The sequence below is a fragment of the Epinephelus fuscoguttatus genome, linkage group LG15 (genome assembly GCF_011397635.1).
Source record: "Epinephelus fuscoguttatus linkage group LG15, E.fuscoguttatus.final_Chr_v1".
In the NCBI taxonomy this organism is placed as follows: domain Eukaryota; kingdom Metazoa; phylum Chordata; class Actinopteri; order Perciformes; family Serranidae; genus Epinephelus; species Epinephelus fuscoguttatus.
This window is the reverse complement of record NC_064766.1, coordinates 15724473-15750653: the sequence shown is the minus strand read 5'-3', so window position 1 is coordinate 15750653 and position 26181 is coordinate 15724473. Positions and strand designations below refer to the sequence as shown.

The window sequence follows — 26181 nt, the reverse complement described above, 5'->3', positions numbered from 1 at the left end:
GTAAATGGAAAGCTGCTCATAAAATGTGCACACAAGTCATGATCTGGATCTATCTTCACTAAATTGTACAGCTACAGAAAGCATATTGCAGTATGTAATCAGCATCATCATCAGCAATCTAATTAATTAATTAAAGGCATTATTTTTGTGTATGGGCATGGTGTTGCTTAACATGCTGGCTGATAGGGGGTAAACAATGCTGTACTGCAAGTTTTTGCATATGGATGTCACTTGGGTAAGATCTATCCTGAATTTTGCTGGCTGACACTATTAAAACTTGATGAAAACATGTTGAACACTGTTGTCATCTTGATTTTGTCACCATTTCTGCTAGGTAGAGAGGTTGTTAGATGAGAAACAAGGGGGTAAATTAGAAAAGAAAAAGTCAATTGTAGTGTCTATCTTCTATTATGAAAAGTGTCAATAAACAGTCATCAATTAATCGGGGTGACCCTGAAGAGTGTGTGACCGATTACACTTTTGGCAGGGGCAAAATTGTACAGTATAGTGTTGCATTTTGACGAGCGCGGTTGAGTCGGCTCACACACCCCGACTAACGCTAGTTGACTGGATTGAAAACATGGCTGCGGCCGAACGTGCAGCAAATTTACGGAAGTGAGGTATGTGTAATTCTTGAGCTACAAACGCTATTTAGAAGTGTGCCTCCAGTTCGGTTCTTCGAGTACAGCAAATGACAAAACCTAAATTTATTAGCCCACCAAAAATGCCTCTGACCGGCATTGTTGGCAATACACAAATACATCGGCAAAGTTATGCGCGGAACAATCAGCTAGCTTGGCTAGCTAATACTAGGCTGCAGCGGCTAGCCGTAGCTGCTAAATGGTTACTAAACTGTCGTTATACCGCTTGGTTGCTAACCATGCCGCTTGTGTCCGTGCGTAGCGGTTGAAATGTAAACCTCGGCTAAACAAAATATTAGTTGCGACTCCCCCTACTCGGTTATGTATCACTGGTGGACTTAATGGCTGTATCAGTTGTCGAGCTAGTTTAGCTAGCATGTTAGTAACGCTACTAGAGGGGCTACAGCTAAAACCGCCACGATTCTTTTCTGCACGATGCAGTTTATAGGAAAACTAGCCGAGAAGAACTAGCGAAGGTAATGTTAGCCAACTTGGCTAACTAGTCGTTCACAAGAGAAAAAAGGAAGAAAATTGGCTTTTAGATTGCAGTGTACTACTTCGTTGTGTCATTTGAGGCTTGTAAGATAATATATGGATTTCAAGGGTGCAACAGTCTGCAGTTTGGTGTCTCAAGCGTTAATGTTTTATATTTAGCCCTGGAGAGCTAACGGTAAGTTAGTTTGCTAGGGGTAGCCCGCTAAACGGCAAGCTAGCTCAAGTAACGTTCGCTTGGAAGTTGGTCCATGCTAACGTTAGCCTGCTCCCCAGTTCTTCTAACTGGGCTGTTTTGCCCAAACGTGTGGTTGGAGTTTTAATCATGAACTTTAGAGTTGACCTGCTGCAAACTAGTGTTAACTTAACCGGCGGCACGTGCAGCTGCAACGGTGTCTAGGCTCTAGTTTAACAGCATCCAACTTTGTCGACATTGAGCTCGCGGCAGCTGATTAGCTGAGATGTTGGGATTTGAGCGATTCTCATCGGTATGTATACCAACACAACTTCGTGGATTTTTCGTTGCCAGTAGGCCCTGTGGAAGTGTTGAACTACAGGTCAGCAACAGAGATGAACAGTCCAACTCGACGGTAAAACAGCACAGAGCTTGTTTGTTTATCATAAAACAAATTTCTTACTCTGATCTCAGCTACGGGCGTTAGCTTAGCTGGTTTGCCAACAATAGCATTCACACTTAGCCAGTAAGGTGTATGTTTACTTATGTGTAGCTGGAGTTTACAGCCTTTACATTTAAATAAAAAACAATGATTCGTTTGTTATGGCACATGACCCATGTGTAGGTTCTGGTCTGTCATGATTATGGCAATTTAAACAGCACGTGTTAACATAACTTCACAACCAAACACGCGCTTTAGTGAAGAACAGGAAGTGGTTTGATTGAGAATTACAATCGCACATGGGTCCTGTCTAAGTAGGTGCACTGACTAATAACACATTCTGGCTTTGACACCTTCAGCATTCATGGTTACACTGCTGCCTGTGAGAATGAGCTACTATTTTCCAGCCTTGTCAGGATCAGTGGCTATACGTGACAGTAGTGTCAGAATCAGCTTTATTGGCCAAATATGTGTACACATACAAGGGATTTGACTCTTGTTTTTTAGTTGCTCTCAATGTACATGCACAAAAATAGAGGCACAGATAAAAACAAGAACAACAAAGGTGAAACAAACACTTGACAACTATGCGCAGATATAAATATGCATATGACATTGAAATTTATAAACAAAATACTGTGTCAAGGCTATTGAACTTGCTCAAACTCTTCTACTGCTAAATGATAAATGTGTACCTGTGGGGTTTATTGTCACCTTGTGTGCTAGGACATTCCTTGAAAAGGCAGAGGGAGTTTCAAGCTTGCTTGTATTTGATTAAATAGAAATGACCGTAGTTAAATGTTTATATATGACTCAAAAGATAGTCACAAAATATGACATTTTCCTTCAGATCACTAATGAAGCACTGTCCACTGTCATATACTCAACAACAGTAGGGAGAGAGCACAAATCAAATTGCTGGTCTGTGGTCTAAAACAGTGGTTCCTGACCTTTCTGCCGTTTGACCCCCATAAAACAAAGCAATGTCTTCTTGCGACCTCTCATCAAACATTATGGCCTTGTTGCTGACATGAGTTATAAGCAGTTCAACTAAAGAGTAGTTTATCTGTGTCAGATTTTTTCATTTGAAGCACCTTTTAGCGTCATTACAAGTCAAAATATATATTGTTTCATGAGGAAAAAATACAAAAAATTGAAGAGTCACAAAGGATGGACAGAAATGTATAGATTTTCCTCTTGCCTTTATTAATCTTTTAATGCCAACTATCAGCTGGTTTGGAACAGTGGGCTACAAGTATATTTATTTTAATGTTCATAGTGTGTACATACTTTAGGTAGCTTATGTTATGACACACTCCACAGGCAAGGAGACCCTGTTTTTGAGCAGTCTGTCAATGATTGGCCCTTTTAGAAACAAAGTTCTTGTGTGTTTATGTGGTAACAGCATGGACTGGAAAGATGCAAGCTATCCGACACACTTTGTAACTGCCCGCACTATTTTTATTTTACGACAATCCCGACATTACACTTCTGTCAGACATGTTTTAAAGGAACCTGAAGGCAGCACGAGATGCTTATTAATTAATTATTAATTGAGGCTTTGTCAGCTGTGCCAACAATGTGTTAATTATTGTGACAAGGAAGTGTGAGCAAATGTTTCATATAGCCCAGTTATCCAACTCAACTGTAACCCCGATCAGTTTGAAGTAGTGATTAGTTTTCTGGTTTTTGAGAGCAGGTCAGATGAGCAGGCTTAATTAGTTTTGTCAATTTGAGTCCAAGGGTGAATGCTCAGTCTGAATAACCTGCTCCCCTTCTGTGTTTTTCTTCCTTTCTCTTATTTTATGCATGGACAAATCACATTAGTTTTCTCAGCTGGAGTCCTTAGTGGAGTGTGAGTAATATGTGCATGTGGTAGTGCTTGTTTCAGGTGACTATTATGTTAGCTCCCCAAAGGAATATTATCAAAATGTATTTGTAGCCAAGGTAGCCTCTGGCTTTGATGTTGCTGTGTTAGCACAGTGAAGGAAAAGGAAGGAATTGTCCCAGGAAAGCCAACAAGGAGCTTTTAAATCAGTTTTGACAGAGGTCAGCCTACAGATTGATGTACTTGGATTTAATGTAAATGAGCACCATGTCCACAATGCTAATTGCTGCAATAATTTCTCTCCTCTATGATGGGATGCTATGACTGTGTCTCATCTTCTAAGAAAGGACACCCAGTGAGATAATTTCTCCCTGAATGTCACTTTAATATGACCTTTACCACGTCACATTTTTATTGTACTCTGTTGTTAGATTTATTATTTGGAGCTGTTACCTAGAGGATACTTCAGCGGCAAGGTTTGTGTGTGTGTGTATGTGTGTGTTGAATGGGAGTTTTTTTGGGGAATTAGGGAATGAATGCATGTATTCCAGCCAGGGCAGGAAATCTTTTTATCCACTCAATGCAGTCTCAAAATTTCACCCTGCTTTCATTGGCTGCATATTCTTACTAATTACTGTATACTTAAGACTTACAGATGATTAGGTTTACAGTCACAGACTTGCCCACTAAAATGAATTGTTTGACTGTGGAGTTCATGTCTGGAAAGTAGAGCAACTTTGTTTGTTTATTATTCATCACATTGATGAGTTTCCAAAGCAACCTTAATGTAATCTCCATTACTTGAGGAGTTATTTGTAATGCCAAGGCTACTTTGCTGTTGTGTTCTTACGTCTTTCATGACCGCCAGCCATTGTGTTTTCCTTGATACATTGCTTTGTATCCGCTTCACTCCGTGACCTTTATACCATGTGCAGAATCTTAATACTGGGTGAAACCAGAATAAGCTGTATATGTGTTAGTGACAGCTCTTTTAATTACGTTATGTTTGCTTCAGTAACAACCTTAGATAAATGTGAGTAAAGTAAGGTGTTTACGTGGCATAGTATTGATGGACTTATGATGGATTTTCTGACCAAGATTACATCTGAATTGTAATTGCATGAGGGTTTTGTGTTATCTGTGAAATTGATTCTTTAGTATAGATTAAGATATCTAAGATTGACTGCTTCATAATCTCTGGTAGTATTTGGCTTGTAAACCAGGATTTTTGTCCAGATGCACAGAAATGTACGTCATCTGCGGGATACCTCAGGCGACACACAGAGCGAGTTTGGGAAAGCTTTGTTGTGCCTTAAATTGTGTCAGAGGTTTAGGACATGACGATTAACTTCCTATGGTTGTCCACACACTAAGCCTGTAAGCCTTGTGCAGGGTTCCTGTTGTCAATGCATTTCAATTTTTGTACGTTCTGATAAGTTGTGGAAGGACTGCAGCCTGTTGGTCCTCTGGCACACCTGTTATAAAGAGATAAACAGCCTACAGTGTGTGATGACAAACCTATGTCTGCAGTGTTATCTCTGCTGAACTGGGGTGTAAGAATTACAGTGTAGCTTCTGTGTCAGAACTCAGTCAACCAATAAACCATATGTATTCTTTGTGGGACAGAATAAGCAGTAATCTCTGCAGAGAGGGAATAAAAATGCCCTCACTGAAACTTACACACACATTTGATTTGGGGTTTTTAATGCAGGTAGTTTACCTTTTTATAATTCATCTGCTTGCCAGCTTTGGGGGCTTTTTCAGTACTTAAAATGCTTGCTGCGCTGTAGTCACCTTATCTCTTGAGTTACCGAGCACATACAGATGAGTCTCAAAGCTGTGATATTTGCGAAGTATTGAAAGTGACTGTGTTATTGGTCATTTAGGCTAGATGGAAGATCTGACCTTATTGTTTCCTGTTTTGTCTCCTGCCAGTTTAAGATCCTCCACCTTTTTAATGTATTTCCTTTGTATGGAGCTGTGATAAGACATCTCGTTTTGCCTGTGGACAGAAGGTGTTGCTTAGCTACAATGACAGGGGAAATCAATACCACTCTGGTGTGAGCTGAGAAATGACCCGAGCGGTATTTAACAAAGGCCTTTTGGTGAACGCTTTTGTTTGAACCACCCCAGGGTATCGTTCATGCATTCATTTTTAGCATAGCTGGCCAGTGAAACCAACCAAATGTACAGCTTTTGCAGTGGTAGTGCTATGATGTGACCATTGAGTTGTAAAGGTTTGCAGTTTCCAGTGATTTTTTTTTTTTTTTTTTTAACTTAATGAAGTGCATGATTCTGTCTGTGTGTGTTTTACAGGTGCCCACATTCTGCTGCAGAGGAGAGAGCACCAGGATGAGGAGACTGTAGGCACCCGCCGTAGTATGGCCGCGTCCCGTTCCTCGCGCGTCACAAGGTCGTCAGTGGGGCTCAATGGATTGGATGAGAACTTTTGTGGTCGAACCCTCAGGAACCGAAGCATCGCCCAGCCGGAGGAGACCTCGGTGCCTCCACTACCAAGGGCCCGCTCGCCCAAGAAGAAGCAGGAGTCGAAGCAGGACGGCAAACAGGAATCTAAGCAGGAGTCGAAACAGGACTGCAAGCAGGAGTCGAAACAGGACTGCAAGCAGGAGTCGAAACAGGACGGCAAGCAGGAGTCAAAGCAGGACACCAAACAAGATGTTAAACAGGAGTCAAAGCAGGATTCTAAACAGGACGCAAAGCTGGACGCCAAACATGATACAAAGCAGGACACTCAGCAGGATGGCCAGCAGCAGGGCTCGTTGCAGGTGAAGGTAACTGACTCAAATGTTTCTCCTGCTGAGGCAGAGCAATGGACCAGCTCCAGGAAGCGGGGCGTGTCCTGTTTAGAAAAAGACAGTAGTCCTGAGAATTCTGAGAAATGTGATAGAGGGAAGGGCGCGCGGGATGCCTGTCCTCAAATCAAAAGGGCCAAACGGTGCTCCCGCTCTGGAGAGTCTCAGGGACACGAGGAGGACCCTGAGCCTCTGAAACCTGAAAGTCCAGTCTCTGTCCCAGAGCCTAGCAATGACAACAGTTGTGAAGAATTTCCCAGCCAAAACTCTGCTAACACAACTCCTGCCTCACCTGTCCACAGTAAAGATGAAGGTGAGCTGACAGGGGGGAAGGCAGAGGATGGCCATGTGGAGTGTGACGGGGCAGCTCAGCCTCCGAATGCTCACAAGGCCTCTAATGGACTCAGAGAGAATAAAGCAGAGGAACCTAGCACACTAACTGAAGAGCCTAGTGCAAACCCCACCTCTGCCATCAACTGCCCGTCGCTGCTCAACGGTAGTCAGACGGGGGCTCCCTCATCCCCTGACCCCACTGTGCCTTGTAGAAACTCTGTCCCTGTGCAGATGGAGGTCTCTGGCTCAGGGGAATCGCCAGCCTCAGCTGCTCCGCCATTTGAGGCTGTTCCAGAGGATCCTGTCCCTGAGTTGATAGTAGCTAAGGAGCAGGAGGTGGAGGAGGTGGAGGTTGACGTGGTGGGCGACCCGTTGTGTCTGGCGCACGAGGAGCAGGTGACGGAGAGTGAGAATGACACCAACGGCCGGCCGCCAACACCAGTGCAGGAAGCTGCTGCCTCCACCTCCTCCACTACCACCAACATGAACAGTAGTCCAATCAACAACAACAACAACAGCAACTCAGGAGAAACTACACCCCCACTAGCAACAACCCCCTCCCCCACAGAGCCAGGGTGCAACCCCTCAATATCCAGCACGCCCCCCTCTTTCACAGAGCTCTACGAACACAGATACACCCTGCGGACTTCACCCAGGAGGGCTGCCACCGGTGGCAAGGCCTCCTCCAAGCTCAGCTCTCCCCCCAGAGACAATGGTCCCTTGAGGGAAGAGGGGGAGGTGGTGATTGGACTGGAGGAGGACTGCCCTGTGGTGGAGGAACCTGCTCCCTCAGACTCTGTCGGCCCCTCCAGTGAGGAGCCGGTCTCCGTGGATCCTGGAGACAGGGCAGGTGGTGAGGACAGTATGACTGTGGAGGGCAAAGAGGCTGAGAAAAGCATGGAGCTGACACAGAGCCAGGCTGCAGAGGAGGAGGAGGAAGAGGAGGAGCCAGACGTGTATTACTTTGAGTCGGACCACCTGGCTCTTAAACACAACAAAGAGTACGTGGGAGCTCCCCGGGGATTCTGCTCTCCCCTCATCTTTTGTTGATGTAGCTCTCACACATGTTGATCACTGTATTCTGTGATCATTGCGTTACTTCTGGTCTATGGTTTTGAATGAACCGGGCATGCATCTGAGTTGATGAGGATTTGTCTTTGCCAGGAATATTCTGATGTCTTGAAAGAGCTGAACATAAAACCTTAAGGATTTTTTTACTCAAGTCATAAATATGTCTGAAAATTAGTATTATTGTGCCCAAAACATCACTGACTATGCTTAAGGGTTTTTTTCTCTACTTGGTTGGTCAGGCAAGAGATTCAGGAATCTACTTGCCCTTGCACAAATTGTTGCATTTATTAGTAGTTAGAGTAACAACAGAGACTAAAGTTAATTATCATGTAAACTCTCAGGCTAAGTAAATGAGAGTCAAAATGACCCCATTTTATCAGCCCGCTCTCAAATTTGCGGCAAACTACGCAATTCATCGCCAGTCAGTGTGCAGCTACTTCTGGGGACATTTCGATCCCCAAAAGTAGCTGCAGATTTAGTGCTCCTCGCTTTCACGCTGTTCTCCAGGGTAAAATCGTTACATTATTTGAAGTCGTCACTTTCACTCAGGGAAGATGTGTGCAATGGTGGGTACAGACCCAGACCCATGGTGAGCCTGAGTGAGATGGGGGCAGCTGCCTGGAGGAAGAGAGGCTTTGTCCAGTCAGGCTCCGAGATGACGTTATCTTCTGCCCTCTGCTCTGCGAAGTGTTGAATTTACAGCTTACAGCAACTTAATTTAGCATAGTCTTTGACTTTTGTTTGATATCTAGCACGCATTAGGTTGGAGGGTAAGCTGGCTTGTTTACCAGGGGTGTAGCAAAGCATTGATCTGGACTGATATATCGCTTTAATGATTAACAATCCAATATGATTCATATGCCTTAATCACTTTACTTTCATTGTCTGGTTTTATGTTGCTTCCCTTACCCCTAGACTCCTACTGGGTTGTAACACGATGCAAAGTGAAAACATTGATAGATATCGTCATCTTTAAGATTAGCTTTTATTTTGAAATTTCCTCTGGCACGTCTGTGTCACTACTTCCATCCAAGCACACCTCCTTCCTAAACTTTCAAACAGTGCTAGCAACCTAGTACCAGGCAGACAATGGCAAGCAGTCAAGAAAAAGACAGCGAGGATATATTCTAATGTTGGATTTTATCAATCATAGGCCCCGGAAAGAAATTGAATTGAACTGAAATCATATCATGGCAGACTTTGTGATATCAGCAAGTATCATAAAATTGTCCAAAAAAGGATATAATATCATATTGTGATGAAACTTGAGATTCACAACCCTATTTGCTACATAAATGTCACTGTCACCTTGAACATCCTGCCGAAACCTCTTCAAAAATCTGGCTTTTCACTAAAGTGTTACTTGATAGTCTATATGAAAAAACTAATAGTCAAATATTCATATTGAACAGCCAAATCAGATTCAACAAATTCAAAGTTGACCCCTCCTCACAGGTTGAATAGGTTGAAAAGCTTTTTTCTCCTCTAAATCTTTTGAATTGATTTATTTAAATAACCGTTAATGGCCTCAAGAGGTAAAACATTCAACTTTATTATTGCCTGTGAAATTAGCAAAGATTAGAGAAAAGTCAGGAAAAACAGGAATAAAAAATGTGAGCGGGCAGAACGGTATTTTTCTTCTTTCTTGTCCTGTTAATTGCCACACAAACCCTGAGATTTATCTTTCAGCCCTGTGAGTGTTACCTTACCTTCTAAACAAAGGAAAGAATACAACTAATACAAGTGTGTCTGTGTTTTTGCAGCAGCAACACCTAGACAGAATGTTTAATTATCTCAGTTATTTTTGGAGGCTTCTCTCAGTTATTACGGGACTATCGATGAGCATCTAACTATAGCTCCTGTCTTATTGTTCAGGTTTTACATGTTTCAGCCTTTAATTTCCACCTTCAATCTGGTGCCGTGATTGTGTGAATTAGCTGCCAATTGTCATCTTTCCAAAGCCCACTGAGATTGGATGTTAAAATTACTCTGCTGATTGCCTCCGTCCTCTCTTTTCTCAGTAAGATGAGTTGTTTTAGAGGAGAAGGGTTTTTCGGCGTGGGGGCTTTGTTCCTAGTTGTGTTGTTAGGCATCAGACAAGATGGGATGTTTATATTTGTGGACAGATCCCATGCTGCGCTCAGTCAGGCACTGCTAACTGCACTGTGGCAGGTCAGCTGATACACGATGCATCTTCATGGGAGGAGGGGCAGAGGGCTGTGGGGGCTCAGAGACATCATCAGCTGACGTCCCTTTGTCTTTGACACCATTATTGGTGAAAGTTTCAAATTCGGAGAATGGCTCTAGAGTAAGATTTCACTGCTCTCGTATTGCACAGTAATTCGATCAAGTTTCTGTGACATGCCAAGTTTTAGGTCGTGCTGAGTAAGGAATATTTGAAGGCTCAGATCAGTGCAGTGAGGAGTCATCTTTAGAGAAGAATGACTTGGCATTTTTAGGGTTGCTGAATATGGAGAATTGACACGGACATGTTTGATAATGTGTATACAGAACATTGTGTATTGTCATCTAGCAGCTTTGTCTATTTTGACACAGTTCCCTCTACCTATTTCATGTAAATATTTTAAAAAGCAAACCACAATCCTTGATAATCAGGCATTAATGTAGCAACACCATTGTCCTGGCCAGTTTTTCATTTGGCACCACTGTTTTTCAGTGGACCTCAGGCCCAGTAGGTGGCAATGGTACGCCAGGTTTGTCCCTGGACACCTGGCGGGAGTCCAGAGTGCTGAGGAGCAGAGCCAAGTCCTCCTCATTTCTCTTAAACAGATTAATGTAGAGATCATCTGTTCATCTGAGGAAGTCAGCATGCTTGCTCATGTCTTGTGCACAGGTCTTACATTTGAATCAGAATAACTCTTGTACAGGAAATGTGCAGTAGTATGTTTATGTGCCACTGCTGGAGTGACAGATTTGCAGTTTGCACTGAAGCACAGCATTTACTGGTGCCTATACAAGGTCAGCAGAGCTTCACGTTGCATGAAAGGATGGTGTCTGTAACTAATGAAGGGATATGAGGTTAAACACACTTGGCTTGTTTGAATGTTTTGCTTGTAGGATTTCAAATCACCGGCAGCTGTTGAATAAATTGTGTCCTCTGCATTGATTTTCATTCATGTCCCGTTAGGGGAGATTGATCCACTCTGCTTCACTGAGCACTTGCATTAGGTTATAGCCATGTAGGATGCTGTCACATTCCTGTCGATTCTTCCTGCTCTGCCCGCACTGTAGGGCCTCTGAGTCAGTACCACACTTAGTCATTGACAGCTCAGTTTGCAGCTCTTCTGTTGCCCCAGAGGGTGTGAGTGGAAAGGTCAGACTTGTACAGCGTGGAAGGCTCCTCGAGCACTGTAAAACCCAAGTGTTTGTCATGCAAAGGTTTTGATATTGCTATGAAATATAAGTGATGTGCGCAGTTACAGATCAGAAAAGTGTTTTAGTGGTTAAAGTGTATTTTCTCTTACCGTTTGAACTTTCATTTACGGGCTGCACTTCTTGATGGGCTACACTAAGAAAGTAACTCTGAAGGTGTTATTTTCCAAAGCAGCTAATTTGAGATGCACCATTTCTGGCTCATGCAAACTCCTGCAAACACATTATTTGCAAAATAAGTGGAAAGGAAATGGTTTGTGTCTTGTGCAAGTATTTAAGTTCTCAGCTCCGTGGTTGAATTATTCATTGTCTGTGGTCTAAAAGTTTGATGCACTGCAGCAAGTGTCAGGTTGAATAATGTAAGCAGTCCCTCCCCTCCACTGTTGTCTGACCTGGCTTCCCTCCGTGTCAGTTATCAGAGGCTGCTGCAGACCATCGGTGTTCTCGAGGCCCAGCGCACGCAGGCCATCCTGGACCTGGAGACGTTGGCGCGTCACCAGAGGGAGGCACTCAGCAATCCCATCAGCTTTGTGGAGCAGCTGCAGAAACGGGTAACAAACATACAGAGTGTGTCCTTGGTAAAGTGAAAAGCACAGAGCCAGGGAGTGCCTGCTTTTATGATGCCTGTTGTGTTCAGGTTTTTTTTTGTTTTTTTTTTTAACATTGATGCATTAATTTTAATTCAGTATGTTTTAGTATTGAGGTCACAGTTTGTGATGGTGTTGTACTAGACTGCATTACCTTGAGAAGTGTTTTTTAATATTTTGACCCTCTCATGTATGCAAATGGGAAGGACAACATAATTAGAAACACTTTTCAATTAAAAAAAAGCATAATTGAGTTCACACATTTCCATCAGTGTCAGCAAAAACAACATTTTGAGCTCCATAAGGATAGGTGTTACAGCAGGGCTGTTGAATTGGAGTGGGGCCAGAGTGTATGTTCAAATGTGTACAACAAACAATTTGTGCACGAGCTGTGTAAAATCTGTAGTGATTCACTCTGCATCAACCCCTCTCTGAGATATGGCACATAAGATCTTGTTCTTGGGTTTTTGCCTGAGGAGTATCTCGCTGGTTGAAACATTGCTCGAATAAATATTTGGGAGCTTGTAAAATTCAGTGTGCAGAGTTCTCCTTTTCCACTGTATGGTTCAGATTGTGTTCTGCACCTGTTCACAACTGGGCTAGGATGTGCACACTGTCCACCTTTTTTCTGCTTTTGACTGCTTACTCGATAAAATGTCAAGGTAAATGGATTCATATGTTTGTGTAGTCGGGTAAAAAGTAAGTGCCTGCTTTTTTTTCACTCGAGCGTATGTTAATTTGTATGCGGAAACAAGGATATTGTGCATACAAGAAAAAGAAAGTGAGGATGTGAAATCATGTGGAACCTTTCTGTGAATCTAAGTTTAAGAATTTCTTGCTCCTTGATTAGGGATCTATTTGTAAAAATCTTTTAAAAAATGACTAATGTGTGCTAACTTAAAGTATGCTAAGCTATGCCTAGACTTTGTGCTTTTTATAAAAGCACAAATTAATTAAAAGGATTAAAGGATGAGTGTGTGGGATTTAGTGGCATCTAGAGGTGAGGTTGCAGATTGCAACCAACTAGGCCTGTACTAAAAGTCTTTCTAAGGTTCGAAGCTCCTATGAAGGTTTTCAAATGAAGCTCAAATGTCTGTTGATATATTTTATGACATCATTGAAACTCCTCTAACAGCATTCTCTATTTGATTAAAGTCTTTTATCAGATTAAATTAGTTATTCTTTAGTTAAATCAACTTTCTTTATTTAAAAAAAAATGTAATTTGTGGTGCTGTTAGATTGCTGCCAGTACGCCCTGTTAATACAGGTGTGGCAAGCTGGAGAGCAAACAGCTTTTTGACCGTGCGAAAATGTTTTTGAACCCACCTGTGAGTGGGTCAGGTGGCTTTGAGTAAGCTTAAAACATCACGTGCGCTGGTGAGCAGGTGTTCCACATAAGTTATTAACTTAAAGAAACATTACAAGCAATAGTCAACTTTGTCCTCCCCCCTCTGTGTCACTCTCTTTTTCCCTCGCATGCACGATAACACACACATCCAACACTCAGTCCTTGTCTCTGTTTTTGTCTCAGTCCTGACAGTTGTGCTACAATAATGTGAAAGTTGGCAGTTTGCTGGTTGGGTCATGTTCGGTGGTTGTTTCATGTATATTTTTTAGGGTTGCTATGTGCAGATTGGCTCCAAACTGTGCAGAAATATCAGTACAAAAAAAGCAGCTGAGCAGCATTCAAACATGATTTAGAATTTGAATGTCAGTGTTATGAATGATGCTTTGAAGCATCAAACTATTTGGTGTAGACCTGCAACTAAATGAATACCCCTCCCTTTCTAAGCATGAAAGAGAACCTACGGTGGCCTTCAGGTAACATAAAATCACGTAAGGCCCTCTCAAGAGCCAGTGTTTGGTTGTTCTATTCTACGCTACTGTAGAAACATGACGGTGCAACATGGGGGACTCAGTGGAAGAGGACCCGCTCCCGATGTAGAATGTATGAAGGGCTCATTGTAAGCCAACAAAAACACAGGGATTCTTAGTTTCAGGGGATTATGTGGTTATGTGGTATTATGTATTAATCCTACACACTGCTCCTTTAACTTATCAAAACATAAGCATACCTAACAAAAGTAGAAAATGCCCCAAAACATAAATGTTTGTCTTACAGTGTTTGTTCCTCATATGTTGTCAAATATGTAACATGTTGCAGTATAGTTTGTTAGGATGTTGTTAGGATAGTTACTTGTTAACAGAATCTGACCAGAATCAATCCTTGTGACCCTCAGGTTAATTTGGGCTTGCCGTGTCCTCAGCGAGTCGTCCAGCTCCCTGAAATTGGATGGGAGCAGTACACCTCAGGCCTCGGGGACTTTGAGAGAGAGTTCTGTGACAAGAAACGCAAAACCAGGCGGCTAAAGCTGATCTTTGACCAAGGCATGTATACATTACTTTTTGTCTGTGTCTTGGTATGTGTATTAAAATCAATGTAAACACCAGAGAGATTTCTTCTGCCATTTAAAAATACTAATTCTGCTCATTGCCTCACTTTAGGTTTGCCTGCTCGACCAAAAAGTCCCGTGGAGCCTAAGAAGGAAGGCGAATCCTCCACCATGTACTCCTCTCTGCCCACTAGTGACGCTCCAGAGAACGGCAGGCAAACGCAGGTATGACTCTGCCTCTGTACTAATATAACCTGTAGAGGACACACATGCTGCTGTGATTGCGTCCCTGTATATCATTAGATGCAGATTCATTCATAACTGTAGCTGGTGAGTCACCCATCTCCTGCAGGTTAGACTACAAATCATAAGGTTATTACAATTTTACACGCCAAGGCCTCCATCTGATTTCATCTCCACCATTCTTGCTGCTCGGCAGAGTTAAGCATGCAGCACATGTGAGCACAAAAGATGGTATCTATGGAAACATGAGGAGCCCGCCTCTCCCACACCTCTGATTACGTCTTATTCTTGGCCCTTTGTTGTGTGTGTGTGTGTGTGTGTGTGTGTGTGTGTCTGTGTGTCTGTGTGTGTCTTTTGTTACATTGTATAGGCAGTAAGATTTCACTTTTGATTGATTGTTGGGATTAGAAGACGCCAAGCGTTTGGCACTGAGCAAACAACTTGATTATTTCTGTGGCTCTCCCTGTTTATATTGTGCAGTCACATTTGCATTCTCCAGGGTTACACTCTGAATTCTAACAGGATTTTGTTTGTCAAAAGTGTTGCTGTTTTTCTGCGTCTTCCCAATGACACATCTCGAGTCTCATCTGACAGCCGGGCTTTGTCTGTCAAACTGATGGATTCAGTGTGCCAGGCAGTTCATATGCGCAGATCTGTTCAAATGGTGCAGTGCCCATTATTTTTGTATCTTTTAACATGGCTGTCACTCGTGTTTTCTTGACAGATGATCAGAGGGAGGATTTGTCACCCAAACAAGTCTGACACGTTTAACCAGCTGTGGACTGTGGAGGAACAGGTAGGTACCACGTGTGTCAGATGTAGTACTATAATTCTGTCCGCAGGATTGCACTGAAACATTTCTGTCTTTAAATTCAGAAAATGAATCACAGTTTTTTTTATTGAATGTCTGAAATGTGCAGGATTAGTGTAGAAAACTATCATCAATTTGTAAAATGAGGGCTAAATTTACATTAGTTTCTTTTAATAAGCAACCCAGACTTGTAATAATTATTGCTACCCTCTTGTGGCTGTGTTTGAATGGTGTATATCAATAATGATAATAATAATGATGTGATAAAAGCATCATATTATATACATTAAACTTCCAGCCTACTTATTATTATTTATCCAGTAAAAATAGTTGTCCTATCATGCTTTTAACATGTTGCTTTTTTCTGTTTTGATAGAAAAAATTAGAGCAGCTTCTCGTTAAGTTCCCTCCCGAGGAAGTAGAGTCCAGAAGATGGCAGAAGATTGCAGATGAGCTTGGCAATCGAACAGCAAAACAGGTGAGGAAGAGAGCTAGGATGAACTGAATGAAATGCTGATCCACACTTAGTACATGCTTAGTTCAGAATGTTTGGTTTACTTGCACATTTGGAAATGATATAAACACAACAACTTCTTACAGAGTAAACTGGTGAGACTTGTAGTAAGAATTCACCTCAGATAAGCAACAAATTTCATTACCCTACTAAACCTATACCTGAACCTGACCACTTCACATTAAATCCCTCGGTGCCAATTGTCAGTACGTGACAGTGCATCTGGGTCAGAACGCCAGATTTAGACAAGAGGCAGAAGTTCCAAAAGTCACACCGAAGCCCTGAAGCCAGCCACAGAGATCTGAGGCAGGCACCAGACCGCTAGGTTCAACTTCAGATAGGAGGCGGAAGTGCCCAAAAGCCAGAAAGCCATGGCGTTGCCAGACCCAATTTGCAAAACGCGAATTCTGATGACATGATTTTTTTCCCCATTAAAGGGTTTTTCTGGGGGGAGTTTTTCCTTATCCGCTGCGAGGGTCATAAGGACAGAGGGATGTCGTATGCTGTAAAGCCCTGTGAGGCAAATTGTGATTTGTGATATTGGGCTTTATAAATAAAATTGATTGATTGATTGATTGATTGATTGATGATTTCAAATAACCCGCCCCAAAGTAATGAACGGTTGTGATTGGCCCGGTAAGCTTTAACCGTTGCCAGAATACGTCTTTATGATTGCATGGCTAGACTGATCTGCTCGCGAGATTAGGATGGTTTCACCAGACTAAAAAAGCCGTCCACGGAGCTCCGAGGCCACTCTGTAGGCTTGCCAGCGAGCCAAAACTATTGCTGTACTGCCGATCTACTGTAATAGTTATGGCGTCTGGTCTATTTTCTTTTCTATATTGTTGTAGTAATAGGCTTGTATCACCGCTAGATGAGCAGACACACATAGATGCACACAAGTAGACAGACAGAGGATTAGCTCAGTGTTTGATTGAGCAGCAGTGCATAATGGCTTCTTAGTCTATTATGTCACTTCTGCAGCTTGTTTAAAAAGTACATTTTTGTTATTACAGAGAAGGTAAAGTACCAGTACTGAATTACAGGTACTGCAACCAGTACCGGTTAATATGTGAACGGTAACCGACCCTATTGTCTACATGGCTTTTATTAGCAATGTCCTGATATTGATAAATCTGTGTGCTTTTACTATGCAAACTTGTTAAATTGCATTGAGTGTATACTTTGCCATACTAGTAGGCAAAGATCCCCTGCAAGAACTTGGATCATACATTTGCACGACCTCAGTTACTTAAAGCAGCTTTTCCTCAGTTGGAAATCATTAATGCGGAACGTTTTCCTGTTGAAACATTCCAGGTTGCCAGTAGGGTTCAAAAGTACTTCATCAAACTGACAAAAGCTGGTATCCCTGTCCCTGGAAGAACACCCAACCTGTGCATGTACACTAAAAAGGTAACTCTTTACTCATTTTGCACTCATTTACCAAACCCCTGAACCACACTGAACTACTAATGAGCTACTAATGTCATATAAACAGTTACTTTCTTTAAATGTCTGTAAGTAAGGACTGGGCTATTAGTTCAATATTGTGCCATGATTGTATAGTGCAATTTGCAAGTCAATAACCTTTTTAACAAAATCTTTAATAACAGGTTTTGTTTAAAAAATGTGTAAAGAATCCATCAACTACACCAATAACAGTGGGACACGGTTTGTTTTATTGAGCATCGCAGTCATTCTGCATGGTTTTGCCACATCATCATATCTCATGATATTGATTTCACCTATATTCTCCAGCCCTTTTTTAAGCAACAATGTTAAAGAAGACTTGTTTAAAACTGCCTGCTCTTGCTACTGCACCTGTTTGTTCCCCAGGCATCCAGTAAGAGGCAGCACCACCTCAACAAGCACCTGTACCGGCCGTCTACTTTCCTGACCTCCTATGAGCCTCCGGTCTACATGGATGAAGATGACGAGCGTTCGGCGTACTATAGCAGCGTGCAGGACCCCTCTGCTGATGACTCGGTTAGTCCTCTTTCACATCACAGAACACTAAAGCCACAATGCCTCTTCTTTATTTTTGAAGGTATGCCATGCAATCCCTCTCAGTCATCACGTATGACCATCTAGAAATGTGTGAGGATGTATTTCTGTGCAGAGACTCTGCCCTCTGCCTGTATTTTGTTATTTTCTTCCTTCATATTCTGCTGTGTTTGGGATGATCCTGTGCACAGTACGGACCAGGTGCCAGACCGTAAGCAACAGGCGTCCAAGAGGAAGCCAAAACATTGCAGAAACAGCGATGAAAACCCTCACAAATATAGCAAAGCAAGAAGACAAAGCTTGTTCCAAATGAGAGTGAATCGGGGGTTGGCTTTCATTTTTGCTTGCAATATTGTTTACTGTTGTTGGCAGTTCCTGTATAGTAAACCTTTGAATATATACCGACACCCATTTTTTTGTCCTGCAAGATTATCTTGTAACCGATCCCTGACTCTTTCATTTCACCGGTCACCGAGCAGGCTGTGGCACTTTGCTGCTTAATTAAGCTTATCACAGGCTCACATTCCCTCCTCTCTTTCACCATCCACAGTCTCACCCTCTCCTCATGTAAGCAGTGACCTGTAAGATAAAGACAGGTAAAAGCTGCATGTCATGTGCCTTGGGGAGCTTGTTTATACCTGATTTGTCTATCTAAATCCATTTAAGACAAAGTGAAGAAAGCAACTGCTCCTGAGCTCCCTGCCTTGTCACATACGTCTGCTTTTACATGACAGACTGTCCCTCTTAACTGCACATTAACACCTTTTGGTGAAATAAGGCATTTGGCTCTTGATTGCGCACATCTGCACCCTTTTTGTCACTTCAATCAAGGCAGCATGTTCTGTTGAAAATGGCTAAATCAGAGCGGAGGGGGGGCTGCCAGCCTCGCCTCTTTCCATTTGAACTACGCGACTCCTGACGCTCGCCGTTACCCAAGCGCTGACATTTTCTTTCTCTCCCTTTTGAAGGCAGTAACCTTTAAGTAAAACCGGGTCGCCATGCCCTGCTGAGAACACAGGCTGCCGCCTCCACCAGCGCATTAACAAAACCTCTGACACAGCCGGTATGAAGTAAAGGCACAAAGGTGCTGCCAGCATGGGCCACAATAATTTCTCACTTCAGCAGGTTGTCCTTTACTTTGGCCGTGTTTGCAGGGAGGAGTGAAAGCCTGTTGAGGGCAAATGCGTCGGCAGCTTGGCAGGAATCTCACAAAGCCATTTCCTGTCGAGGCCTGGAAGTGCGACTGATAGTTTTGACAAAAATAAAATGTTGCTCTTTGACACTTTTTTCATGTCTAAAGTTTTTTCCCTCTGTGTGAAGGTGGAGGTGGGTATAAACTTTCTTTGTGTAGGAGACAAACGTTTGCACTCGTGTACTTTCAGCCGAAAGACAATCTCTGCTTACTACAACAATGCTGCCCAAACAGTAGAAAACCCAGATTGGTGTTTATGCATATGTTCTCTTGTTCAGCCAAAAATAGATTGATCAATAGTGGCAGCAGCATATTAAACATCTAGAGATATCATTATCAGATTGGATCCCTGGAGTCATGTAGAGATGTTTTGTCTGCGTACACGTCCTGATGCCTATCAGTCAACATCTCTCTCTGTCTCTTTCTGTGTGTGCACACTTCTGTGTGTTTGTCTTTCCACCCCTCACGCTCAGGATGAGGAGACTATACCTGTGGAGCTGAGAAATTTGCCAGAGTACAAAGAGCTTTTAGAGCTGAAGCGACTGAAAAAACAGGCGCTCCAGGAGATCCATGAGGACAAGGCTGGGGTGCGACATGTAGGCTACAAGGTGAGAACTTTGCACAGTTCTGTACAACACACACACACACACACACACACACACACACACACACACACACACACACACACACACACCATTAAAGCCAGGCTTGCACATACAAATTTGCCCTCAGTGTATGAGAGGTAATTAAATTAAATCCTGAGTCAAAGGGATTATGCAGTCAGTTGGTCTACAGGGGCAGTTTGTGTGTAGTTACACACTATACACCAATTCTAACAGTTTTGAGTATGTGGCATTTCAACACTGTAAAAACAGAAAACAGTACAAGGAGTGTTTTAAAGAGCACAACATCCACCCTGAAAGTGCTCCATTTTTAATGTGATGTTGATATATTGCCCTGCAATGCAGCACACAGTGAAAGGAGAGGAGGCTGTGTAACAGTAGAGAAATGTTGGCTCTGGTTACAGCTTGTAAATAAAAAAATAAATCATTAAAAATGCATTTTATTTTTACTTTGGACATTTTTTAAGCTTGAAAATGACAATGAAATACAGCAGTTGCAGCTTCATCGATATTTTACATTATTAGTGTCATGCACATTTTCAGTTAACTACATTATTAGTGTCATGCTTTGTAGTGTTACTAGTAGAATTTCCTTATCCGAAATACTGCCTTATCTGTGACATGACATTATAGCATTGGGCATTGGACATTCAGATGTTCTGTCCCATTATTAATCAGTTCATCAAAGACAGTTTTCCCCAGCAGTTAATGTTTCAACTTTTTCCAAAATTGCATTCTGAAGATGTTGCGTGTGTGTGTGTGTGTGTTTGCACAGTGTGATGTCTGTGGCATGGAGCCCATCCAGGGAGTGCGGTGGCACTGTCAGGACTGTCCTCAAGATAACTCAGTAGATTTCTGCTCCAACTGCTCTGACTGGTGAGATGGTTTATCACATACAGAACTGGTAGTTGGGGTTGGACAAAGTGGTGATGTATACATTAAAATGATATTAATTTTTTATACCATAAGATATGTTTTCATAGTTTATACTGTGGTAACAATCCCATAATTGGTAAGTGAAAGGGCCTGACATCTTGATGGCAGAAGGGAATATGTATAAGTTTTACATCAATGTGGTGATCCAGCTTTATTTATCAGGTGTTACATTTTCTGGATTAGCCAAAAACAGACCATAAATAGTTTTTGCAATAAAATTTCAAGAAATGTAAATGTTACCACTGGAGATTTCCCGATAATTATTTGTGGCCCTGATCTGGGTTCTTAAATACTGTATATATAGCGGTACAGTAGCTATATGTTGATTAATAGTATGTTAGCCACATTAAAATAGCTACTAAATTTGGCACACTTGATCTAAATATTGGAGGTCCTGGTTAAAAATAGTCATGTTTATAATCTTATAATTAACGATCTGATATTAATTAAAGTTTAACTGAGTTAATGCAACTCCTAAAATTGACATGATTTGATCAGTAAGTCTCTTTAACCAGAGAAAAGAAACATTAATAAGCGGCAGCTTGTATGACCTGCTGCTAGTGATGTTTATTATTATAACTGGCTAATGCCGGCTAAATATTTGAGGCTGTTTTCTGAATGATTTGTACACTGCTGCTTGCTAATAACAAAAATAGGAGATATTACAGATTTGTTGGAGTCGGAGTTGAGCGAATCTTTGTGTTTTGTTTTCCTCAGTGTCTAAACTCAGTCACTAATAACTCTGTTCGCCTAAATAATTTTTCACATTTATATACTATAATTCATACAGCTGGCACTGTAAAGCTTAGCTGTGTTAATAACAGCAGCACTGCAGCTCTTGCGGGCTGAGGTGGACAGAACACAGTACAACACAATACAGACAGGATCAGCATTTGATCGGGTTGATTTTGATTGCTTTTCCAATAAAATATGCTCAGATCAAGCCCTTAGGAGCTGTTTAGGACATTATAACGATACATATTGATCTTGCATTATAATCTTGTTTACTTATTTTAATTGGATCATTTCGAATTTTTGTAACGATCTTCTGTGTGCTTGGTGATACCTTTAAATAGATAGAAAAACACAGCAGTCAGCAGGTATTGATTTTGAATACACAGCCCAATTGAAGTGTCGGTTAAAGTCAAATTGTTTAGCTGCTCTTCTCTCAGACAATTATCACATACTTTTCCCTTTACTTCAGGCATTATGTGACTTTTTCCACTGATGTTTGTTTTTTTGTCCTGCTCGTCTTCCAGCTTGTTCAAGACAGAGACCCACAAGCCGAACCACCACCTAGAGCCAGTGCACCAGCCGGACACCTTTCTGGACAGGGACTACTGCCTGCCACAGAGCACAGGCTACAACTACCTGGACCCTAACTACTTTCCAGCCAACAGATGACAGGGTCCCAGGCGCCTCTAGCTCCAGGCTCTCTCCACATATCCCACAGGTCACTCTGTGCATGGCTCCATCCTCCAAGTCCAAGATAACCGCTTAACCCGCCGCCAGGCAGGAAGGCCAGCAAGGCAGGTAGACAGCCAGGGGCCTCAAAGCAGACCACGGTGCTGCTGGTGGGGGGGGCTGTTGGTAAACTGGCCTCCCTGACTCAAGCGAAGGGCGGCCATGTTGGTTCCTCAGAACAAGGGGGCCCTGCTCCACCTCAGCCAGGTTAATCAATGGATCTGTGATTTGAAACGATACACTATTTTTAAAAAAACAAACAAACAAATAGAAGGCACACCGACATTCCCGAGCTCTGTGACTCCAGGAGGGCTGTCCCCTTTTCCCCTCATCGCCCTCCAGTTTACCTCCCTGTGCTGCTTCGAAACTGGAGAATTGACGATCAGTGTGGTGAAGCGCCACCTAATGGAGATGTGTGGTCATATTGGACTGTGAAGTCATCAACTGAGATACACATAGGTGGTTTGTATGTGTGTATGTGGTCTCCGTGTTATGCAAGAGTGAAAATGTTCTAGCTAGGTACCCGTAGATTGAGTATTTATGAATTGCAGCTTCTTCTGCGGGGAGTTGCTGCGAGATAAGTTAGGCGGTGTGGAGCGTGACACCGAGGTCGGTGTGTTTTCGGCTGCAGACCGTAGGAAGTTCTGCTAATCCACATGACGTTCTGCAGACAGACCTGGATGTGTTAAACGGACTGTGCGCCATGTTTCAGCATGGAGCCATCCCTACCACTGTCACACAACGCTGCTCTCTCACATTTCAAACACACACACTGACACACACTTTCATCTCTATTTCCTTTCCCTTTGCTCTCTCCACTAAAACATGTCTAACAAGGAAGCACTACAGCACGGAGAGCAAATGTTTTTGAAGGCAGGCGAATGGGAACGTATGGAAAAGACTGTTTTTGTTTTCATTTTTTTCTCCTCCCCTAATGTGTGCTGTTGTTGATCATGTTGAGTGTACAAGTATATGGTGAAAAGTAGCCAGCGCTAGTTGCTGTGTGCCATTTTTAAAAAAAAGACATTTGTTTTTTTTTTTTTGGAAGGGGGAATTCCACCTCTGAACCTGGCCACAACTTCTCCCTTTGTGCGTGGCGACATCGACCCACATTGTCCTACATTATCAATCCAGTCATCATGCCTCTAGATCTTCTTTAATTTTGCAGTCCACTTTAAAAGGTCCATTTAAAGATTGTATTTTTATTAATCTATTTAAAAAAAAAAAAAGAATTGAGGTAGTGGTTGGTGCCTCCACAGTGGAACAACCCACACAATTTTATACACATAGATTTTGTTGTGCTTGAGTAGACACCATTTTGTATGGTTTTCGTCTCCTTCCCTCACCCCCTTTGCCCTGCTTCAATATCTGTGTATAACAGTCTGTTCTTATGTAAAAAAAAAAAAAAAAATAATAATGTAAAAAAAAATGCTAGAGGAGAACCGTGGAAATAAAAGTATGTGAAAATAGTGTTTCTACACCTGTGGTTCATGTATTATTAATCTTGAAGGTCACTCCACACACACAGCATACGGTGCTGCAGTTCAGAGTTGCATCAGTTAGTTGAGAAAAAAATAAAAGAAAATGTATCATTGTAATCTGAATATCTTTGGTTTTAGACTTTTGATTAAAAAAAAAAAAAAACCATTGGAAGATAATTTTGGACTCGGGAAAAGTGACTAATTTTTCACTGTTTGCTGACATTTTATAGGTCAAAAGTTTAATCAAGAAAATAATGTAGATGAATTCATAGTGGAAATAACTGTTAGATGCAGCCCTAGCACAATTGTGACTAATCAAAATTTTGTTTGCCTGAACAAGTTATGATTGATTGACGCTTCAATATTGAATCATTGTCTTCATCTAAAATATCAAGTTAAATGCACTACAGCTGCGTTTAACACATTTTCAGTTAACTATTAAATGTAAACCTGCGAGCCGAACACCTCGCTTCCTTGTTTTCGCATGTCGATCCAAAAAGGGATATGAAACAGAAACGTGTGAGATTCTCATGTTTTAAAGATGAACAATGTTTGTCTCAGACGATTCACTGAAAATCAGGATTGCCATTTCAGCACGGTAATGTATTCTGGACAGATATACAAGAGGCAGTTCCGAAAACCTGTATTTCCCTAATCAAGAAATTGTAATTAAGATTGCTACCATGATCACAGCCATGATGAATGCAAAATACTGCAAGTCTTTCAGGAATGTTTAATGTAACTTGAAGTTCAATATATGTGATCTGATTCCATGCCAATAAGACTGTTACAGTAATCATTCTCCACAACTTCAAAAGGAAACAACATACACTGAAAATGTGTTTTACCTAGAGTGATGTCATACTGGTCACTCCTCATTAACTGGTAAGCACAATGATCGACCGCTAACTCGCCATCTCCTCTACCTGCTGTGTTGTTTCATGTTTGTGCTTCTATGGTTTCTTTAAATATTTGGTGTAAAAACAGTTTTTATTTCAGAATGAAAGCAATTCATGAACCTCCAGGTGTCATCGAGAAAATGTTCAAGCGCCTGATTTCTTTGTTCATGCTCCCCACAGGTGACCTTTGGTGGTCACTTCAAACACTCCCTGACACTCCGAGTGCTGCAGTTAAAGGTCATTTTGCTGATGTTGGATCCATGTATTATATCAGCTTAAATGTGGACTAACAAGTTATGTTTCTGTGCATTTTAAACAGTGATGCTGAACCTCTTATCCCTGTATCTCATAATTACAGCACTTTTTTGTTGTGATCTCCTCACCAGCAGATGGTGCTATCAGATCAGCTGTGACCTTTCCCTGTCCGCACACACACTCACACAAACACACAAACACAAAACACCAAAGCAGGCACTCAGAAATCCTCCATTTAGCAAATGCACTGGCTTTATTGAATGTTAAATACCAGACTCAAACAAGCACCTGTACGATGAGCTTGGAAACATACAAATGCGATAATCTTTAATACTCTTAATTCTTTGCTGCTTTTTATTTAAATGCACAAAAGGCAGTTTAAGCTTGATTGTAATTCTTGCATGCTTGTTACGATACAAAGCATGTTGCTGTGCATGAGAGCATGAGCACACACTGATTTTTCCACTTTCCGGCACGACGGGAACACCCTCTCTTGGCTCCTTTGGGGGAGAGAATGGCAGAGGGATTTTACATTCAACTAAAAACATGCTCTCAGTCACAGCAGGGTATGCTATTTTTCTCAGTACAGTTATCTGCCTCAGTCCGGCAGTTGGCAGCATATATTGAGGTCAATGTAAGAGACAATGCAAGTGGGTGAAGCAAAGACTGTGACAACCAGGCGCTTTGTCAGTGTCAAAAGCAGAAGGTTTCACTGATTGCTGGGAGTGTTTGGGGGCATGCATACCACACAGTTCAATGAGCATATGTCTGGTGCAGGTGTGAAGTTATGTGGGTGCGGGTCTCCAGAGACAGGGAGAGAAAAGGTCTTCACAGGTGGACCTCTTGGAGATAAGAGTGTAGGGGTGTGCAAGGTGGTGGTGGTGGTGGTGGTGGTAGTGTTGAGGAAATTGTAGAAATCAGAAGGTCTCCATCACCTGGCAGATCTGGGCAAACACGTCATCTGGCGACGTCTCGGCGTCAACCTGCAGACGGAGACAAACTGGCTGAGATGAGGCCTTTCAAAAGCCATCAGTGTCTTCACGTGCAGTCTGCTGAAGTGCAACCTGCGCAAGCTCACAGCAGACTGGTGACCTCAATACCTGCTGTGGCATTTAAGCTTGCGCACGCACACACACACACAACACCTGACGTGGCATTTAAACGTTCAAACAGCTCATTTTAAAAGGAACAGTACAACCCCCGAACAGAAATTCTGTGATTAGCTCCTGACCCTCATGTCAATAGAAACGTCAGTGAAAGGAGTAGAGGCATGAAACACACAGCAAGTTAACCTCTGAGCTCCAGACATGTTCTAAAATAATCACCTCTGTTGTAGAGATGATTGAAAATTGTATCGTTTACCTTTACTGTTTTTAGGTTAATTCACTTTGTCTATAAAGCTTTGATTTGGGTAACAAATCAAAGGAAATCTGAATGAATTAAAGGATAACACATGCAGATGCTTTCGGATGCGCCATGAGGAGTCGCTGTCTCTGTTTTATATTCATTTGTGTGACATCAAGCAGACTGGGCATATTTGTGTATGCATGTCACATTCTTAAAAACAATCTTCATGCATTATTTTTCTCTA

The 26181-nt window shown here is 42.1% G+C and overlaps 2 protein-coding genes across 7 annotated transcripts in view; one reads left to right on the top strand and one right to left on the bottom strand.

Annotated features, from left to right (window-relative positions):
• The first annotated feature begins 464 nt into the window (after window positions 1-464).
• On the top strand, window positions 465-23392 carry zzz3 (zinc finger, ZZ-type containing 3). Of its 6 annotated transcripts, none has more exons than XM_049599254.1 (12): window positions 465-620; window positions 5895-7725; window positions 11601-11739; window positions 14016-14163; window positions 14281-14393; window positions 15136-15207; window positions 15599-15700; window positions 17054-17149; window positions 17573-17722; window positions 19406-19540; window positions 20331-20431; window positions 21751-23392. In XM_049599254.1, exons 2-12 carry the CDS (start codon window positions 5960-5962, stop codon window positions 21893-21895), a joined length of 2967 nt encoding a protein of 988 aa, XP_049455211.1. In that variant the 5' UTR covers window positions 465-620; window positions 5895-5959; the 3' UTR covers window positions 21896-23392. The 6 variants fall into 6 exon arrangements, with proteins under 6 accessions (XP_049455211.1, XP_049455213.1, XP_049455217.1 ...); XM_049599256.1 differs by lacking the exon at window positions 465-620 and adding an exon at window positions 767-1117; XM_049599260.1 differs by lacking the exon at window positions 465-620 and adding an exon at window positions 1158-1311.
• Window positions 23393-24799: 1407 nt separating this feature from the next.
• The window catches only part of ak5 (adenylate kinase 5), a 104159-nt gene continuing 102777 nt past the window's right edge, over window positions 24800-26181 (bottom strand). The window contains exon 14 of the mRNA XM_049599252.1: window positions 24800-25573. Coding sequence (XP_049455209.1) covers window positions 25508-25573 — 66 coding nt within the window. The 3' untranslated portion in view covers window positions 24800-25507. The remainder of the gene's footprint in view (window positions 25574-26181) is intronic.